This window comes from Haliaeetus albicilla, chromosome 10 (genome assembly GCF_947461875.1).
Source record: "Haliaeetus albicilla chromosome 10, bHalAlb1.1, whole genome shotgun sequence".
NCBI lineage: Eukaryota > Metazoa > Chordata > Aves > Accipitriformes > Accipitridae > Haliaeetus > Haliaeetus albicilla.
The window spans coordinates 13,049,350-13,068,441 of record NC_091492.1 but is presented as its reverse complement, the minus strand read 5'-3'; the positions used below and the strand labels follow the sequence as shown (position 1 = coordinate 13,068,441).

At 39.4% G+C, this 19,092-nt stretch overlaps 1 protein-coding gene across 3 annotated transcripts in view; it reads right to left on the bottom strand.

The window, feature by feature from the left end:
- Positions 1 to 203: 203 nt before the first annotated feature.
- The window catches only part of TSHZ3 (teashirt zinc finger homeobox 3), a 66,850-nt gene continuing 47,961 nt past the window's right edge, over positions 204 to 19,092 (bottom strand). For all 3 annotated transcript variants that reach the window (XM_069793528.1, XM_069793527.1, XM_069793529.1), the window contains exon 2: positions 204 to 5,047. In XM_069793528.1, coding sequence (XP_069649629.1) covers positions 1,848 to 4,874 — 3,027 coding nt within the window. In that variant the 5' untranslated portion in view covers positions 4,875 to 5,047 and the 3' untranslated portion in view covers positions 204 to 1,847. The remainder of the gene's footprint in view (positions 5,048 to 19,092) is intronic.

Sequence of the window (19,092 nt, the reverse complement as noted above, 5' to 3'; positions counted from 1 at the left end):
ACAGTCAGCTTTACCTGATGTTTAAAAAGGAGTTATAATGCTCATTTATCTTTTCTGGGGAAAAAAAAATCTGTTAATGCAGCCTTTGAATAAGTGCTACCCTGCTCTTTAAATGCTAAAGTTCACTAAAACTCCAGTGATTTATGTGCAGCTTTTGACTGCCAGCACCTGGCAGATGAAGAAACCTACTCAAGCTTCAGTCATAAACAGATAGCATACAATTTAATTTTAATGTGCTCGTTAGTCGTAGCACATTTCAGACATAATTGTGAACGCAACACAAAATTATAGCAAAAAGACAATTTTAATGCTGCTGTAGAAAAAAAGGTTATATGAAGAGTCATATAATGGTGCTTCATTGTCAACAACAAAACAGGGCACAGAGTGCATTACAGTGTCTGTGCTGTTTACATGCCAATATTTTATACATAGATTCTCATATGGTGTCAGCTGTCAGTTACTTCTGCAAATTAACTGCCAAAAATGGAGACGAACAGAATCACTTAGTGTGCTGGTAACCACGGGTTACCTTTCATATGCCTAAAGATAAAGCTGCAGTATGGAATCTTGGGAGAATAATTAGGCAGAACAAAACAGAAAGTTACCAATTGAAATGAAAAGGCATTCTACAATAGGAAATAACAACCAAGAGCGCTTATAAATAAGTAAAAGAGGTTATATCACAGAATGCCTCATAACTTTTAAGCAAAGTATTACAGTACAAACATTTTAAAGGCTTTATCAATGTTTAGGAAATACAGTACAAGTTTTTCAAATAGATTTAACCCTTTGAGCACTGAGTTTATTTTGAATTTTTTTTTATTTTATTTTATTTTTTTACTAATAAATACCTTTAAAAGTCATGTTGTGCAAAACAGTTAGAATGCATGCCAGGAATGCAGTCCGTGGCTTCTGTTTCTTCAGACGGTTTAAAAAAAAAAAAAAAAAAAAAAGATAGCAACACTAATAAATATGTATAATTTAAACATGAACCTCTATTAATATAGATGTAGTGTATAGCAAAACAAAACAAAACATACTTTGCTTTAAGAATAATGTTTCTGAATACTTTATAAATGCTATCTGTGGTATCTTTCATCATATAATTTACAATGTTTGGATGTTAAAAGAAAAACCGTTAGATCTAAAAAATGAAATATACACTATATATAGGTACAGTTTATACCTGGAGCTTATCAGGTACAAAACCCACTGTTGCTAAAAATGCTGAAGAAAAAGAAAATGGCATTAACCACAATCACATTTTCCATAAGAGATTTTGAAATCTATACAATATATACATCTATGTTTCAATGTGAAAATTATATTTTTAAATTTCAAGGTGTGAGCCACCTCTGCATAAATGGAGGTTCATATTAGTAATCGGAACTAAGCTGGTAAGGGTTTAAAAAAACCATATCCATACATTTTTACCAAATTAATGCAAAAGTGCTTCAAAGTACTCAGAGGGCTAAAGATTATAGGGTGAGAAATACCAGCACACTTAGGTCACATGAAAAAAGTGCACCAGAATTAGTTATAAATGCTTAATTAAACTGTCTGTTAATGCATGCAGCTTGATGCATCAGAGGGATGCACAGCAACTAAATCCAATTTACACAAAGTTCCAAACACTTACCACTGCATTTTAACCTTCATATTTTACCAGTAACAACAGCTGATTATGCACCTCTATTTAAACACTGTACAGTTATACAAAACAGTTCAGCCCAGAGCGACTCTGGAGTTAAAATAAGAACATGTGCCAAGAACTAAACAGTAGCTTTAAGGCGTCTTTGACAGTTTTCCTCAAAGCAAATTACAGTTATTTTAATCAAAAGCAAATGCTACTGCTTCTCTAACTCTGAAACATACAGAAGATGATCCTCTGGTGACTTCCCATGTGTTTTACTAAGATGAAGTTTAACAGCATGCTTGCTTGCAAAAGTCCTGTTACAAAGTTTGCACTGATAAGAAGTTCCGATATCTTCCTCTGGAGAGGACGTCACCAGTTTTTCAGACGGTGACTTTGCTTGTGCTATCTGATTGTTAATCTGTTCACTGGACAGTTTGGACAAGTCTCTTAACCTGAAACCCAGATGCGATTCAAGATGACTGATATAAGTTGAAGGAGTTCTGATCTGTGAAGCACAGTCATTACAAAAGAACACTGGGTGCCCAGTGTCCAAATTTTTAAGGAACTTAGTTCCCCCCGTCCTTCGGAGCTGGTATTTCACATTGGCTAGCCAGTGGCTAATTGTGGTCATTGAAAGTCCCGTAAACCTGGAAATGTGCATTCTTTCTTGAGGGCTCAAGTCTGACATGATGTATTTCCCCTCTGAAGTCTGCCGTAAACTAGCTGCAAACTGGGCCTGCAATATGAGCAAGTGCTGAGGGTTCCAGTTAGACTGACGTCCCTTCCTTTTCTGTGCTGGTGTACTCTCTTCTGGTTCCTCTATTGTGGTACCATCAATGTCAGATTTCTCAGATATGCTGGAAGGTGTGGAAGATTTTGATGTGTGACTTTCTGTCAGGTTCTTCAGCATATCAGATATATCTGACAAGGCATTCTCGCGTAGCGGCGAGTTTGACATGAATGACACGACTGCAGATGTCTTTGCTGTTGTCACTGTAGATGAAGAAGATGCAGAAGATGTCGATGTGGATGACAAAAGCGCTGAACCCAAAGAGCAGCTTTTGTCACTCTTGCCTTTCGTCAAATCTATGGGTTGGTCATTGTTGACATGATAAAAATAACGGTCTAAGTGGTCTGGTTTTTTGGACTGTAGAGGTGGGGTGGCCACTGCAGCCTTTTCCGCCAAACTGTTGCTCATTTTAAAAAGCATGCTCATTGGATCCAAAGCGGGCAAAGACGGCTTTGCTGCCTTCCCAAGGTGAATATTCATGACAGATTGCAGTGCACTTAATGGATTTACAAATGGCTGTTCGGGAGGATGATCAGTAATGATAGCTGTGCTGCTGCTCAAAGAACTTACGATGGACTTCACAGGCTCTTTCCCGTTTTCCACAGGTTCTACAGTTGGACTATCCTTGCAACCATCTCTCTGAGGGACTGGGCTGTTCTGCTGGCTTTTGAAGCCACCATCATTGGAGGACTCCATCTTAAGGGGTTCACTGACTTCACTACTGCATGGCGAAGGCGTCGCACGCTTCATTGGAGAAAGCTTTCCTTCCGGCTCTTTCATTTTTTCCTCCACTTTAGCCACCTTCTCGGTGACTTTCTTTACCAACTCTTCCATGGCATGGAAGTTTGTTTTTGGCACAGGTGAGGTCTGACTGCTTGGTGGAGACACCAAGGGCTGGTTTTTAGTTGGTGACACTAGGTCACTGTTTCCAAACATAGGTTTTAATGGTGTACTCTTCCCAGATGAACCCAATGACAGCTTCATCATATTAGGCAGCTGATAGGCAGCATGAATGCTGGGGTAGCCACCCCAGCTTGGTGTGCCATTCTGGGCTTTGTTTATAGCTGATGTAACTGTGTTTTCTAAAGACTTCAATATATCTAATCCCCCCTTAGGGCTTTCTTCTAGGTCATTTTCAGTCAAGTAATGGTATTTTGAGGAGATATCATACTTCTCCTCATCTTCACTTGACTTTTCTTTGTCTTTCATTTTGTCATCAGCACTGCCTCTTTCTTTATCTACTTCTTTTTTTATTTCAACATTTAATTTAGGGGAAACACTAGAAGGTGTATTGGAAGGAGACGTAAAAGTGGTGGCAGCTAGGGGCACAGACTGGACTTTCTCATCTACTAAGGATGTTATTGTTGGTGTTGCTGGGGCTTCTATAATTGGCTTCCCTTTTTTCATGGCAGAGTTGGTGACTTTAATAAAATGTCCCGTCACCATCATGTGAGCCGTGAGTTCCTGCAGAGTGTCATGTGAACTTCCGCACTCCATGCACTTCAGAATTTGAGATTTCCTCGCCTCAAAGTGCCAGGCATAGCTGGCACCGTTCTGGTGACCATAGCGATTATTTGGCGTAATGTAAGGATTAGAATTCTTTTGAAGTGCATCGTTGGTATCCGAGATTGTTGCTTTTGGTGTCCCACCTGTGGAGTCTGGAGAACTTGGAAGTTCAAGCTCCAGTGATGCTTTCTTTCTAGTAGCTGGGATGATTTTTGCTGCTACAGGTGTAACAGGTTCCTTCAGAGGCACTTTTTGGTAGTGTTTTGTTTTGATCATATGAACACTCAAATCCTGAAGAGATTCAAATGAATGACCACAGTACATACACTTTAATACTTTCTGGGCATCTTCTTTCCCTTCCATTTCAAGCAAAGAACGTTTACGAGGTTTGGACCATCTTTTGGGGTTATTGTTATCAGTTTCATGGTTGTCATCTCGATAATGTCCCGTTTCATTCATGTGCACTGTTAATTCTACTAAAGTATCATAGGCAGCGCTGCAGTCTTTACAGCGGAATTTACTGGCTCCAGTAAATATAGAGCCATAAAGCTTACTGCTTTGTCTGTACAATTGAACTGTGCTAAAAAGACTCGGTTCAGGAAGAATTCTGCTCTGAGAAACTTGCTGCAGTGTTTTAGCCATAGCAGTCTGGTGCCAGTCAAAGCTGCCACTTCCACAACTGCTACTGCTGCTGCTGCTACTGCTGCTGCTACCATTGTTCTTTTCTGAAATCGGCTGGTGAAGGTTCAGATTGAGATTGGACCAGTAGGAATTGGAGAGGAAGTTATTATATACGGCTTTCATTTGTTCTAAACTATCAGATACAGTAGAGTCTTCCAGTGGTATCGAAACCTCCTTGCTCTCTTCCTCGTTTTTAATAGAGCTGCTCTCGAAGTCTGCCATGCGGTCACTTGTCTCACTGATATGTGACTCACTGTCCATTTCATGGCTAGAAAATTCAGCTGCTGGAGAGTTTTGGTAGCTTTGGCAGTTCTTACTGAAGTCTTTTTCTGGACATGCATACTTTGCTGAAGGCTCCCCGTCAACTGCATTTTCATCAGGTTCCACATCTTCTTCCACCAGTGCTGCTGCTTTTAGTTCGTCTGAAACATAGGCTATTATGAAGAGAAGAAAATACAAGTTAGTTTCTGCTGATCATAGTTTTGCTTAAGTGTTTCAGCCAAAGGAGTGTACTTATTTGTAAAATTAAACAGTTAAAATTTAGTGTTTCTTCAGAGCAAGAAAAAAATCTGCTCTTCAAACATAATTTGCCACCTTATTCTTCTCAAGGGGCAACAGCTTGAAATTAAAACTAAATTTGAAATTAATGAAGCACATTCTGGAGGTGGCATTCATTTCTAAAGTAATAAATTACTTGTATCAACCTCAGAGACAGCAGTTCCTGTCTGTCAATTAATATGTCTTATGCTTCTCCTACCCCTAATGCATTTCTTAACAGACAGATTCACAATATAAATTAAGCAAGCATTTTTTGCTCATTACAGTTTTGAGACTCAATCTTTAATAAATACAGAGTACAACAAACATCAAAAATTTCTACAAAGTAAAAAAATCCCCAGTTACAATAATCAAAAAAAAGAGATTTTTAAAAAGTTTTCATTACTGGTAGTATCATATTTTAGAGGAGAAGACGGTAAAAGCAGGTGACGCAACCTTTTGAAACAACTCACTGAGAGCAATTTGAGGATATTCATTATGGGTGTAACAAATGACCCATTCACATTTAAACATACCTTTCTCAATGAGAAAGCCCATGCAGAATTATGTCAGGAGCTAGTTCAAGAAAATTGGTATGCTGGACTCATTCTTGCTGTATAAATATATACCAGACCTTCCAGTGGACCTTACAAATGTCAAAGTGTTTGCTCTTTAGACTACTTTGTCAATATTTACTCAGCATAAGCTACACGGACACCCGACAGGGATCCTGTCTTTTTTTCCCCCCTCAACTAATGCAACTGGTGATGTAAATCTAAGATACTCTTCCTGAATAGGATAGTTGGGAACTGACAGTAAACATTTGGGTTTTTTTTCTTCCATGGTGCTTCTGTGCACATATTCTACGTATACTAAGCCTACCTAAGTTTTTCCCGCAGGCAAGAAAACTATGGAAACGTTAAGAGAAGGATCATTAACTGATCAAAATGATCTATTTCTATATAATGCATTAATTTACAGCTAAGCAGGAAAGCAAAAATGGAATATGGCTGTTCTGTATTAAGTAGAATTTAAAATTTACTTGCAATCTCTCACAAATACAATTACAAACTGAAAAAAAAAACAAATTTCCAGTAGAGTCTATGGTTGAAGACACTTGACTTTTGACCTTCTCTGCAACACATCTGGAATGTGTGGGTATCTTAAACACATTGAATAATCTATAGCTTGCTTATTCAGGCAATAGTGCAGAGAAGATAATAGTTTACACCCCAAAAAGACCTACTTTAACCAACAGAGTGAAAAATGTAGAACAGTATAGTAGATACCACATATACAATATTGAACCTTGCATACTTCTTTCAGGGAAAATACGTTCAAATGTTATCAGAAAACCACAAAAGAAAAAACAACTGTTAGAAGTAACAATGAAATCAGGCTTTTAGTTTCACATGAAGTATTTCTTCATTCAGTTAGGCAATACAAAATATCCACTACTGTTCTTTCACATGGCTGAATGGTAGTGAATCTTCCTCCAAGCATGTAAAGTTATAATCTGATCTTCAGAATAGAAATTAAACCTTTGAAAGCACAAACATATCACATAAGAGCAACACATAATAGTGATTAGATATTTTAGCTCAGATAATTTCAATGCAGAAAATTCATGCAGCAAGGGTTCTATTTTTAACATTTGGGACAACATAGTTTGAAAGAATTATTTTTAAAACTTTATTACAAGATGTTTCAAAGACACTGATACAAAGATCAGGCTTTAACAACAAGTATATGTACTCTAATGAAATAGAGCTGTGCTGTTTTGCTCCATTTTATGCTCTTTCAAAATATTTTCAAAAAATATATACTATTTTATGTATATTACAGTCATGTCAGCAATTTGTAGTAAGGATCAGTGCCTATCCTGCAAATACTTGCAATGAAACTACTACAAAAAATCTGACAAGGTGGATTTCATTCAATATTTTCACTCCCCTATGGATGGTACAGATTGTTTTTCATATTAATTACTTGTTCCATCATGTTTCTGAACTCTACAAAAAACTTTAGCAAAGGAGACCAAAGCAGTTCAAATTACTCTCTAGAGCTAAAAAATTTTAACTACTGATAATGTGTAAACAACTGGCTATCAACTACCTCTCAACCACACCATATCCTAGTGATATGAATACGGAAGGATGGAAGGGAAGAATGACAGCACAAAACTGATGATTTGGAAGCAAATGTACCCCTTTTCCACCTTGTCGAAACAGTTTTTCTGTTACAACTCCCGTCCCTTTGCCTCTGTTGCGAAACTGAAGAATAATTCCCTTTTTCTGAGGTAAAGAAAATCCAAGGTATATTGCCACACTGCCTCCCTTCTAAAGATCTCACTCACACCTGTGGGCTGAGATGGCACACCAAAGCACTCTGTAAGCGTACCTGTCTTTTGCTCTTTTTGTCCACTAAGTGCTAGTGTGAGCGTGTGCCACCCGATCCCACCACCAGAGCACATATCAAAGCCCTGGGCTCTGTCCCTGCACACCACGGAAAGTCCTCCCGGGGACCGGTGCTCACCAACACAAACAGGGGTCACAAAATCAAGCCCCTAATTAGTGTGGTTTTCTTTACATTTTTATTTCTCTTACTGCTGAAATCTTATGAATTTTGTTTGGACTGAAACACTTGTCACATTCACAGTTTTTTTAGAGACTGACTTTTACATCAGGGAAAACCTCCAGCATGCGGCTCATTTAAATGTAAATCTATTTACCTTTCATGCTTTCTTTGCCCTTTTCACCAACTATCAAGCATATTTGCGTGTTAACCAGGAGCTGCCTCCTCTATAGCTGTTCTCCTTCCTAAGCTCAAGTTGCGAAGCCAACTTGTGACATCAGCCTTTGATCCAGAAATGTGGGAAATGAGGCACAAACGACAGTAGGGAATTTAACCCGGCAATCTGCAACTTCGATAAACTGACGGTTTGAACAACTCCTTCCGCTCTTTGCCCTGCACCGAGGAGCGGAGGGATGAAACATGACATTATGCCCAACTTCCTCGACCAAAGATTTATGCAAGGGATGAAGATGCTGAAGGAAGTATCTTAGCCAAAGACTTAAAACACCGCTCTAAACTGGAGTTTAGGCCAGTAGCTTCTAGTTCCTTATTCCAAGGGCCAGTCACCTAATCACTTGCCTTCAGGGCACTGTAAGGCAACCCAACAAGTCCTGGACCAACCTGTGATGGCAGACTTGGGGCACACTCAAAGGTTTTGCAATACCGCTAAAGGTAGCTTTACGGTGGCTGACATGTTTCCTCCTCAGAAAACCCAATTAAATTGTTACCAGCATGTGGGACAGAAGAGGAGAGAGGGTTAAGGCCAAACTTCAGTCCCACGCTAGCAGGGAGTTCGGGACTCAGTGCAGGTACTCGTGGAAAGGAGCTCATCTGCAGCCAAGGGAATCTCCGATCCCTCCCTGCCCCACCAGATCTTGCTCAGGGCAGAGAGAGGATCTACGTTCCGTCTGAGTACAGATGAAGGTAACAGCTTCACTGCAACAGAAGGAAGGACAAGGAGGCCTGTAGCACAGAAATACTTTGTTTGGCTAAGTACCTACAGGGAGAGCAAAGAGACTATGAGAGCAGAGAATAAAATCAGGAGGTGATGGTAAAAAAATTTTTTCACTGAGCTTCGCTGCCTGGTGGAGAGAGCATCTTTAAGAAGCACGGTCTCCAGCCCATTGTTACTCAGCCATTTCCTTCTTATTTAAAAAAACACAACCTCATACTTTGATACTTTTCAAGTGTAGAGTAAATGTTTGAAACAGCAGGACATTTGTAAAATTGTTCTTCAGTGCCTCGACAGCAAAGTCTGACGGAAACAAAAAAAACTTTAAAGGCAATTCTAATGGCAGAAGAAGTTAGTAAGAATGGAAATGAAAGAAATTAGGTGGCTCTGGGTTTTTTGTTTTTTCCAGAGTACAAGAAGAAAAACAATTACAGTTTTCAAAAAAGTTTTTAGTTTACATGTCACGGGGCACCATAACCCACAGGAAATTGCTTGCAAGTTAAGCAATGGTGTCACTGTGACATAATATTTGACAAATATAAATATATGGAAAGCAGTTCCCTGGTGTGGCCGTCAGTTTCTAGAGAAGATGAGGATATCAAAAGGATTCAGAAACCCATTGCAGGTACAGCCACAGAGAGGCCGAGAACAGACAGTTCCCTCATTAATATTTGTTATAATTATTAACTAAACTGCTAGGTAATAATGAAATTAACACATTTGATTTCAATACAAGCTGTGGTATAATGCAATTCATTTGCACACAAGAGGGAATTACCTTCATAACTGAGCTATGGATCATTTCTTTGCCAGTGGAAATAAATTGTGATCCATCACTGCCCCAAATGATCTACTTACTGTATATACACTAATAAACTCATATACCTGGCTCTGCACAGACACCAGAGATCTACTACGCAGAAGCAGAGAAATATCACCAGTCCACTACCTTTCTACAGGCAGAGGAAGTCCTAAGCAGCTAAACCCGCTGCTACTCTACTGATGTCCTCGGCCAAACTCGGGAATCTTCTGAGATGCCCACTGGCACAAAAGCTACTGGCTCGGACCCTGACTGCTAGAGGTCCCCTTCAGCAGAAAGAGGAAAAACATCGCATGGTTTTCGTCCCTTCCATGGCAACATCCACCCAGTAACATGGTCAGACACACACCTCCTTGAGATCATTTGGAATACAAAACTTTATCATTAAAGGTGTATTTTACTGTTGTCCAAAACCCAATTAATTGCACAGTTCTTCCCCTATTTCCGAAAAATGCATCTGAGACCATATATTTTGGCTCTGATCTATCCAAATATTTCATTTCGATGCTTTTGAAATGTCTTGTTTTAATTATGGTTTTTTTGCCAAGACTTTTTCCTTTTATTTTAATTAGCTTACTAGGGTATATTTAAACTAGTATATAAGCTCTTTGCTTGAAAAAGTACCAAAACATTCAAATACTCTTCTCACATGAAAAAACACTTAACTACAAAAGTTTATCAAAACCACTCCATTCCTTGGAAATATTTTGGCTTCAACCAAATAGCTTTTCAGTAAAAAAAAAAAAAAAATACAACCAGCTTTATTATTTATTTATGCATGGTTTGAAATCATTGTGTAATACTAAGGGTCATTTCCCAAACCATCTGATTTTGAGTGCATCTTGAAAAATCTTCTCACCCCTTAAAAAACCTGAACGCATATGTATTTCACACTCGAAAAAAGAGAACAGCAGAACGGGATTGGGAGCAGGAACGCTCCCAATGCTTACGGGGTGAATATTATATTCCCAGTCAAAAAGAAAAAGGGAAAAAGGATCAGAACAGATCATGAAGAGGAGCCGTGAGTAGGATTCGGCCAGCAAATCTCTCTCTGCAGCCTGACCCCCCCTGCTCCCCAAGCCGAAGCACAGTGCTGCGAGAGGGCTGCTCCTGCCACAGCCACTGCTGCGGGCAGCGCAGAGCCTTTTCCTAAATAGCATTCCCATTCTGTTTTAAAGCAGACACCGGGCACCTGAGAAATAACCAGAATATTTTTTTTAAGATGTAAGTAATCGATGAAAACACCTCAGAGAGCCCCCAGTTTCGGTGGGACCATTCAGAGTTAAGAGAGGGCTCAGTCTGAACACAAGTCTGGAGAAAGCCAACAGAGAAACTGCAGCACGGAGATGATTTGACTGTGCCAATGAACCTTACTCACAAAATTAATGAACAGAGGCAAGAGAAAACCAGCTCAGTGGATGGAGTCAATCAAAGACCTAATGCAAATGAAGGCATATAAAAGAGTTATATTAGTCTGTTAGAAAACTCCCACTCTGCAGGCCTTCCACTTACAGGAAGAAAGCAAACATTTCACCCACAACATGAGCTATTTCTATACCGAGACTGACTGATAATTCACATGTAACTGAAACTGTATTTGAGACTTCACTACTTGGCAGAGATGTTAGCATATTCCTCATTAGGCGATAGAAATGGGAGGTAGGAGTGGCTGCCCTGTTTACAAGAGTGGCAAATGACAACACTGTCTCTAAAGAGGCATGGCAATACTGATTACCCAGCACCTTGACAGGGACATTATTCCTGTTAGAAAGGTCAAAGGTTCTGTTTCATAGAGGCAGGACTGTCTATTATGGGAGAGAAATGTTATTTCCAAGTGGAGAGGTCAGCACTTCTCTCGCACATCGGCTGAAGTTGCTGGTACCTCACACCAGAGTACGATTCTACTGCAAGACTGATGATTCTGCCCACTGGCAAGGTCAAGAATATTAATTTTGAACATGTTTAATTGGATGTGATGTGCATGATTAATGCTTGTTTAGCTGGAATTTTTGTATGTTGATAAATCTGCAGCCTTTTCATGTCAATAATAGTGCAGTATTAAATTATTGGGAATCAGTGTGGATGGATGTGACAAAGCATGCCAATCTACTGGGTGGTTAACATTAGGCACTAGAAACTTTGAAGTGTACTTGTGTTTGTTCTTTCATGAAAATACTGCAGCTGTCTGCACAGAGAGCTCAGAAACAGGCCAGAGGAAGCTAGCCAGCTGCTCTGATCCAGCATCCGGGACTGGTATTACATTTGGAGCAATCTCAGAGAGCTCAAATCAACTCTAAGCGTTCAGAGTTGAGAATTACATGGACAAGAAAACACAGTGAAGAGTTGATAACAAGAAATAAGTTTATACGCCGTTAAGATGCGGGCCATCTCAGTGCAGAACAAAGCTAGTCTACAGCAGGCACCTTGTCCTCATGTCACTGTATTCCAAACTCCCCTGGTTTTAGTGTAGTTTGAAGAAGGGTACAGGATTCAGGTCTCATTCACTTTAGACTCTATGATGCCATATGAAAAGTATTGTACAGGCCCCCTACAAATGAAGAGAGAAAACGTTCCAAAAATTGTTACTAATGCTGATAAGGGAGGCATTAGTTTTTCTGAAACCAAATACTGTTTAGATGTTTGTTAAATGAGAGATTCCTAGGCAAAGCTCACATTTATGTATTATCTCCTTCATTAAATACACACTTGATAAAACAGGATGCCATAATATTAAATGATGGCTTAGAAACAACTTAGTACTATTGGACAGCATCATTCTACTGAGGTGTTCAAAAGCTTCGATGAGTGTTTTATTCTTCACAGCAACCCTGTGGAAGAAACATTCTTATCCATAGTTTATAGCTGCAAACCTGGAAATCCAAAGAAGTTAAAAATTACTTGCCTAGTGCCAGACAAGAAGACAAGTAAAGGAGCCTGTAACTCCTGTAGGTTCATATACACAATTCAGCTATTTACACAAAACATGAGAAGATGGCTTAAGTTTGTGTTTCTGTTCCTATGCTTCTTTACAGTGTGTTTGAGTACAATATATTTGTATAATTGAAAATAATTGCCAGTTTTCAGCTTAAACAATTATTAAGGATAAAATACCCAGTGAAATACCCATGGGTGCATCTGCTGTGCACAAGCCAGAGTCTGCGGTTACAAATCTTCTCTGAGCCAAGCTGCTGGGATCCAATAAATGCTGAATCTGCAGACTGCCAGCAAACTTCTTTTCACAATGGGGAAAGTAGGAAAGGTTTTTGAAGTAAGGAGAAGTATTGTCACAACTCTCCTCCAAAGAGCTTTCTGCTCCCAGTGCAGAGCAGGACTTCAGGTAAGCTGTGAACGTCTGCTCTACCAGAACCATGCTGGAGATGTAACATGATGGATCATGCCTCTCTCCTCCGAAGCTGTGCTCGCCTTGATTTCTGCCTGGGGCCTAAACTCCCTGAATTCAACCTGCTGAGCAGGGTTCTTCTAAAATCTGCTCAAATTATCCACCCGTGAAACATAACACCACTTCTTTCTAACGTGGAGAACAGCACACGATCCTATCACACTGCAGTGTACTCATCTATGGGTAAGGTTGTGTGAGGATCGGTCTGAGATTTGTCTCACTTGGAGAGTTCATCTGCCGCCTTCTACAAGAAGCTTTTGACAAGAAGGAATATGAAGTTTAAAAACATTAAGTGAGACCCAAGGTCCAAGTTATTCCCATGTATAATGACAAAAAGTGTAGAGACTTTCTCACTTAAAACTTGCCTTCAGATGTCATTATTGTACAGTTAGAAGTGAACAACATGCTTATGAGAAACTTAACGGGACAGTTCAGAGACTTTGCCTGGTCAGGACAAACAGATTTTTATGGGTTTTGTCCTAAATTTGCAGTCACACACACAATACAACTGACTTCCAAAAGTACCACAGCTGTAGAGAAGCTGGGGAACAGTTCATGTCTCACTGTGTGTGCCCACAGTTGCTTACCAGAAGCAATGCAGAATCAGGGTAATCAAGTGGAAGGGCTGAGAAACACTACGGACTCCCACGAGGACCTTCCTTGTTATGGTATTCTGTGGAATCAATCTCCTCCCCCCTTTGCACTCCAGGGGAAGCAGAGATTTTAACAGTCCCTGTGAGCACAAGCCTGGAATGTCTGGCTGATCCTGCTGAAAAAGGAGAAAATAACCTTCTCAGCCTTCCCTGTCACCACATAAACCACCTTTCACAAGCACCATCAGGACTATGTCAAGTAGGCAAATGAGTAACAGGGACTGCGAGCACCCGTCGGGAATTCCCAACCGCTGCTCAGCCTGAGTCGGTTCAGGGTCTTGGTGTTCCCGCGTCATCAACATTCATGTAGCACCCTCCTCTTCCTCCCCTCCCCACCCCTCCCCATCCCCGGGGAAGGGATGCCCTTCCTGTAGGTACACCGAAGTTACAAATGAACGTCATGTGCGGGAGCATAAAGCTCCTCACTGTCCATCGGGAGGTTACGGGTCCGCTAACCAGCCACGGAGGAGGGGGAACCGCCACCGGGGATTCAAGAGCCAGGCACAAACTGTTGAAGTAAACAGTTCACAAGTAGCCCCATAGTCTGAAAACATTCACATAAACTTAACAAATACAATTAGTATGTGCATTAGTAACAGAAGAAAGCCACCTACATTTGCTGTATAAATTATTCATCATGAATAAATGGAACCCACTCTAAGTAAGACAAAACTGGTTTTCCGTTGTTTTCCAAGACAGTTGCTTGGTGTGAAGCGCTACAGATCTGTTAGCTTCCACTCCATGCAAGCACATACTACAGTGGGAAATAAATGTTCATAAGCAGAGAAAACAGATTCATGTTATGCTTCGACCCCAATTTTGATTTGGGAGGTAAATTGGGTTTTGGGCTCTCTAGAATTTCTCCAAGCACAGAATTACCATTTCCTCAAATAGACAAAAATATTTACCAGAATCCTCAAAAGATAAATATATTTCTTTGCTGGTTGTTTGGGTTTTTTTTAAATAAAAGTCACTATCAACATCCTGGTAAGACGAAGCCAAATTCTCTGTATGAATTGGTACTAAAACACACAGCAACACAATCTCTGCTTGATATCAGCATTTGGGTGGCATCTTTTAATCACTGAAAAGCACACAGGGCATTCAACAAACTAATACAAGATTCACAGCCAACTCCGGGATAAGCAGGCATGAGCATAAAAGTTCTCAATATGGCTCTAATAGCTCTTAATTATTATAATCCTTCACTGAGCAAACAGATGTTGTAAGGGAACTTTAGTTTCTTCAAATGCAGTAATCAAACCATTCTGCTTCTGCCCTGCCTCTTTTCAGTAAATGCTTTGTATAGTGGAGTGGAAATAGCAAATGTAGTGACAAAATGACCATTTAATTGTCACAGAAATCTGTTTCTGAACAAAACTGATGTTGTGATTTCTCTTTATCCACATTTCTGTCTTCTGATTATGGTTTAGCATTTTTTTAGACTAAGAAGAAAAAAAAAAATCTTGCACCTTACTTTCTGTAATCTTCCCACATCTCTGGTTGCTCCTAATCTGTTCACATCTTACAAGTTTTACAGTAACCAGAACACTGGCTTTGTATTTGTGTTTAACTATACTAATTTCAACACACATCTCTGGAGCTGCAGCCTTCGTTGTGAAGTTTTTAAAAAGCAAGTTTTCACCTAAAATGCTTCAATGTATTACAGTGAGTCATTCTACTTGGAGATTTATTCGTAAATGATCATGACTACTTAAGACATTCAAAATGTACCAGAAGGGCTTCAACCTGATCCTTCATTTTTCTTGCAAACTTGAAATTCCCATTGAAGTCCTTTATACAGTAGTTTCAATGGCTATTTTGGTTGCAGTGCCTCCTTACAATAAACTCCATACAACTGTATGAATGGTATAGTAGAAATCCAAATGATTTCAATCACAATTTCAGCTATTGTGAACTTGTACTTATAATGAAGTTTCTCCATGAAAAAAAGGAGTTCAGTGTGGGCCAACAAAGCTTTGTGTCCTTTCACAGTTTTTATTCAGCCCTCATTTAAGAAAAACAACTATTGACTGCAATATGAATCTTAGGACCTGGAGAAAGCAGAGATTCTAAGGATTACCTCTATGAGAAGTCCCCAACTTGTTTTGTGTGTATAGCAAAAAGAAGCATTGAATATTCATTTCACTCCTTTGCTAACTATACTAATATACACTTTTGTAAATGAGTCTCTATCTAGCACTAGCTATTGAACTGAAGGGTATTTGAATAGGTGGGGTTTGCTATAATACCACACTAAGATTACGTGCTGGAAACAAATGGCTCACTGATTCCTGAATAGAAAATTTGCTGGAAAACCCTGAGAACTAGAAGATGAGGGGGAAGGGATTAAAATGTTGCTTCAAAGCCACCAACCAAACTCTTGTCATTTTTAAAAGATGTTCCTGTGGCACAATATGAATAGTTTATAGCCACGATTGTGAACATTCAATGTCATATAAGAAAAGACACTTGTCAAAAGCCTTTCCCTTACAAGCACCCTCATGATGACCTGTGTTAATGAAGTTAATTGAATTTAAGATCAATAATGGTTAATTATTGCAATTTGACATTCTGAGATAAATGGCTTTAAGACAGAGAAATGTGTGTGTATGTGAATTCTCTCCGAAGAAGGTGAACACATTACAGCCTAAGAGGGATCACACAGTCCTTCCATTGATCCTGGTACAATCTGATCGACCTAATCCTCTGATGAATGTGGGCTTTTCACAGCTACAAGTAAATGTTCTACAAGACTACTCTAACCCTTGTCACTGACCAAATCTATATGAGCTGTACACTAGAAATCTATTGAGATAGATTAAAGAACTGCTGTAGAAACAAGAGATGCTTCAATAAAGATGAAGGTTTATTATATTGACTATTAACGTTACATGCAGTATGTAATTATGAATGCTTATGGATCATAAGAGTTTAATTTTGGTCAGTTAGATGTAAATGAGCATAACTGAACAATAGTATTAAATTAAAAAAATACCAGATTAAAAAAATCCAACAACCCTGTTGAATTTGATGACTTACATGTGAATGTTCAATAAGAAAGTGATTTTAAAATCATCCTTGAAATGTGCAAGAACATGCTCACAGACTGGTATTTATTTCATAAAGTCACTCATCAACCTACTTCATTTAAGGTTTTTTAAGTTTACTTTCAGAATAGTTCCTCAACAGCAAGACATTTTTTCAAACGTGTTAGTAATGATATTCTTACATGCATACTGAACAAGTTAAATGACCACTTACAAGATTTATAATGACAAAGTAAATGTCAAGGAAAAAGTATTACTGATTGCAGAGCACTGACAATAAAAAGCCGCTGAAGAGTTCTGTCAAAATGTAAGATTATGCAAAAACACTATTGAGAACACTGCTAATCATCTGCTCTTGTCAATTACTTGAAGGGTATCTGACAGCATATTTACATTAAACACATTTCAGTAGCAAAATTCTTAATGCTGTATCAGAATATTTTCATTATCATTAGAAATCCTTTAAAAAGTCCTTCTGCAGCACAGCATTATAGCAGCAATGATGTAGTATTTATCTCCGTATCAGGTAGGGGTATCTATTTTGTGTTATTATAGCTACATAACATTTGAAATAATATAACCAAAGACTAAATATACATGTAAGATGGCAATCTCCATGTTCCCGTACCCAGCGTAGGTATTTTCAAGTAACAGCTTTGTGTAAGTCTCAAAGTAAGTGCAAATGGATGATCTGTCTTTGGCCATTCTTTTAGCCTTTTACTCCTTGTATGACTGTATTTTATTATGGCAAAAGACATTATCAAGCAGACATTTTTTCTAAATCTTTGATTGTAACTTGCAATTCAGCTGCTTTATGAGGAGTCACATTAACTACCAATACCTTTCACCCACAGTAGAAACTTATTTTAGTTATGTCTATCTTATACTTTATGGAACCCTTCCTCCAAAATAGAGAAATAAATGAAATGTAATGAAAATGAAATGTTGATCCTTTCCATGCTTCAGCAGGTGTTACTAAAAAAGCATACATAACCCTGTTGGATGTGTAAAACAGTAAGCATGCATAAAAATGGACAGAGCGTAAGCATGAGCTGCCGTTCAGAAGGAATTCATTGTGGCTTAGAGGAAAAAGAAGGAAAATAAGCCCCGATCATGACTTGCGGGATCAATTTATGGTCCTTCCACCACTTTCATTGCAGACAGAATACTTAAACTCAGTTTTACCTGTTTGTAAAAGGGGAAAAGAGTCCTTATGCTCATAATGCTTCTGAAGCACTACAGTTTTGCAGATAAAAAAAACCCCACTTACTAAAACGAGCCCTAAACGAAAGCACAGCTCACACCTCAGAATCCAGATGAGATTCAATCCCAACTCACGCCACGCAGGTAAGCAGCACTGCTTGTCATTCACTTCTTAAGTCAAAGACAAGGCTGAGTTTTGTAATAACAAAACACGAACGGGAAAACAGTTCAGCGTATCAGGTGTGTTGCACATACACCCAGTCATAAATACACGTGCACGTCTACTGTGCTAGAAAGCTGGGAAGGCAGCAGCCAGGCCTTCCACTGTGCCATCATCCAAAACCCAAGGAGGCTAGAGCCAGTTCTTTGATCCTGCCCTTCCCCTGCCAAGCTAAGCAGCTCTTAGGTGCAGGACAGAGGCACCTGGCAAACACCCGTACCAACAATCGCTGCACTGCGCTGGGTGCTGTACAAACCTGAAACCCATCCAAGCTGCTGACAATCACGGACAGACAGATTCCTGCCTACTTTCTGAACTGCTGGCTGTGCCTGGCTAACTGCAGTCAAACACCTAGCAAGAGTCACTGGAAAATAGTTTTCTTCTGTGTGCCTACGGTCCAATCCTCCTCTCTGTCCTAGCAATGTCAGTGGCAAGTCTTCCACTAATTTCTGAGACAGCATCTCTGGGTTCTTAGGAGGAGAACTTACAAAAGCAATGCTCCAAGAGGACGGCATACAGCTAGGCTAAAACAAGTCTCTGTAAAATGATGGCTTTTCAGCATAAAACGCATCGGTTTCTCCAGGAGAGCGGGATCTTGTTTCCCCAAGTGAACAAGGAAAATCCTGGTTCCCAAGACAAGAGCTAACTCTACGTGCCACACTGCAGCCTCAATTGAGTTTTATTGTTGACCTGAAAACAGTGATTTCATTGGAAATGCTGACACAAACATGACTATTGCTGCTGATGATACGCATCTCACATACACTGAATCGAAGGGATGGGGGAGGATGTTTTAATTGTTAAATTAAGTAAAAAAGACATAGAAGTAAAAAGTACCGCAGAGTAATTTTGCATGTGGGATTCCTATTGACCTTACTGGGAATTTTCTGTGGAAACCAAAGGGGGACTATGTCTCAGGGTAATTAATCTGTTCCCTTACATGGGCACAGAAAAAAAGAAGACTATCCATGTCAATACTTCAAATTTGCAGTCACGAGAGACTGAATGTCTTGGGGAAACAGAAAGGAGATACAGAGCCTTTCACTTCTAGGTCACTGGCTTAAATCCTG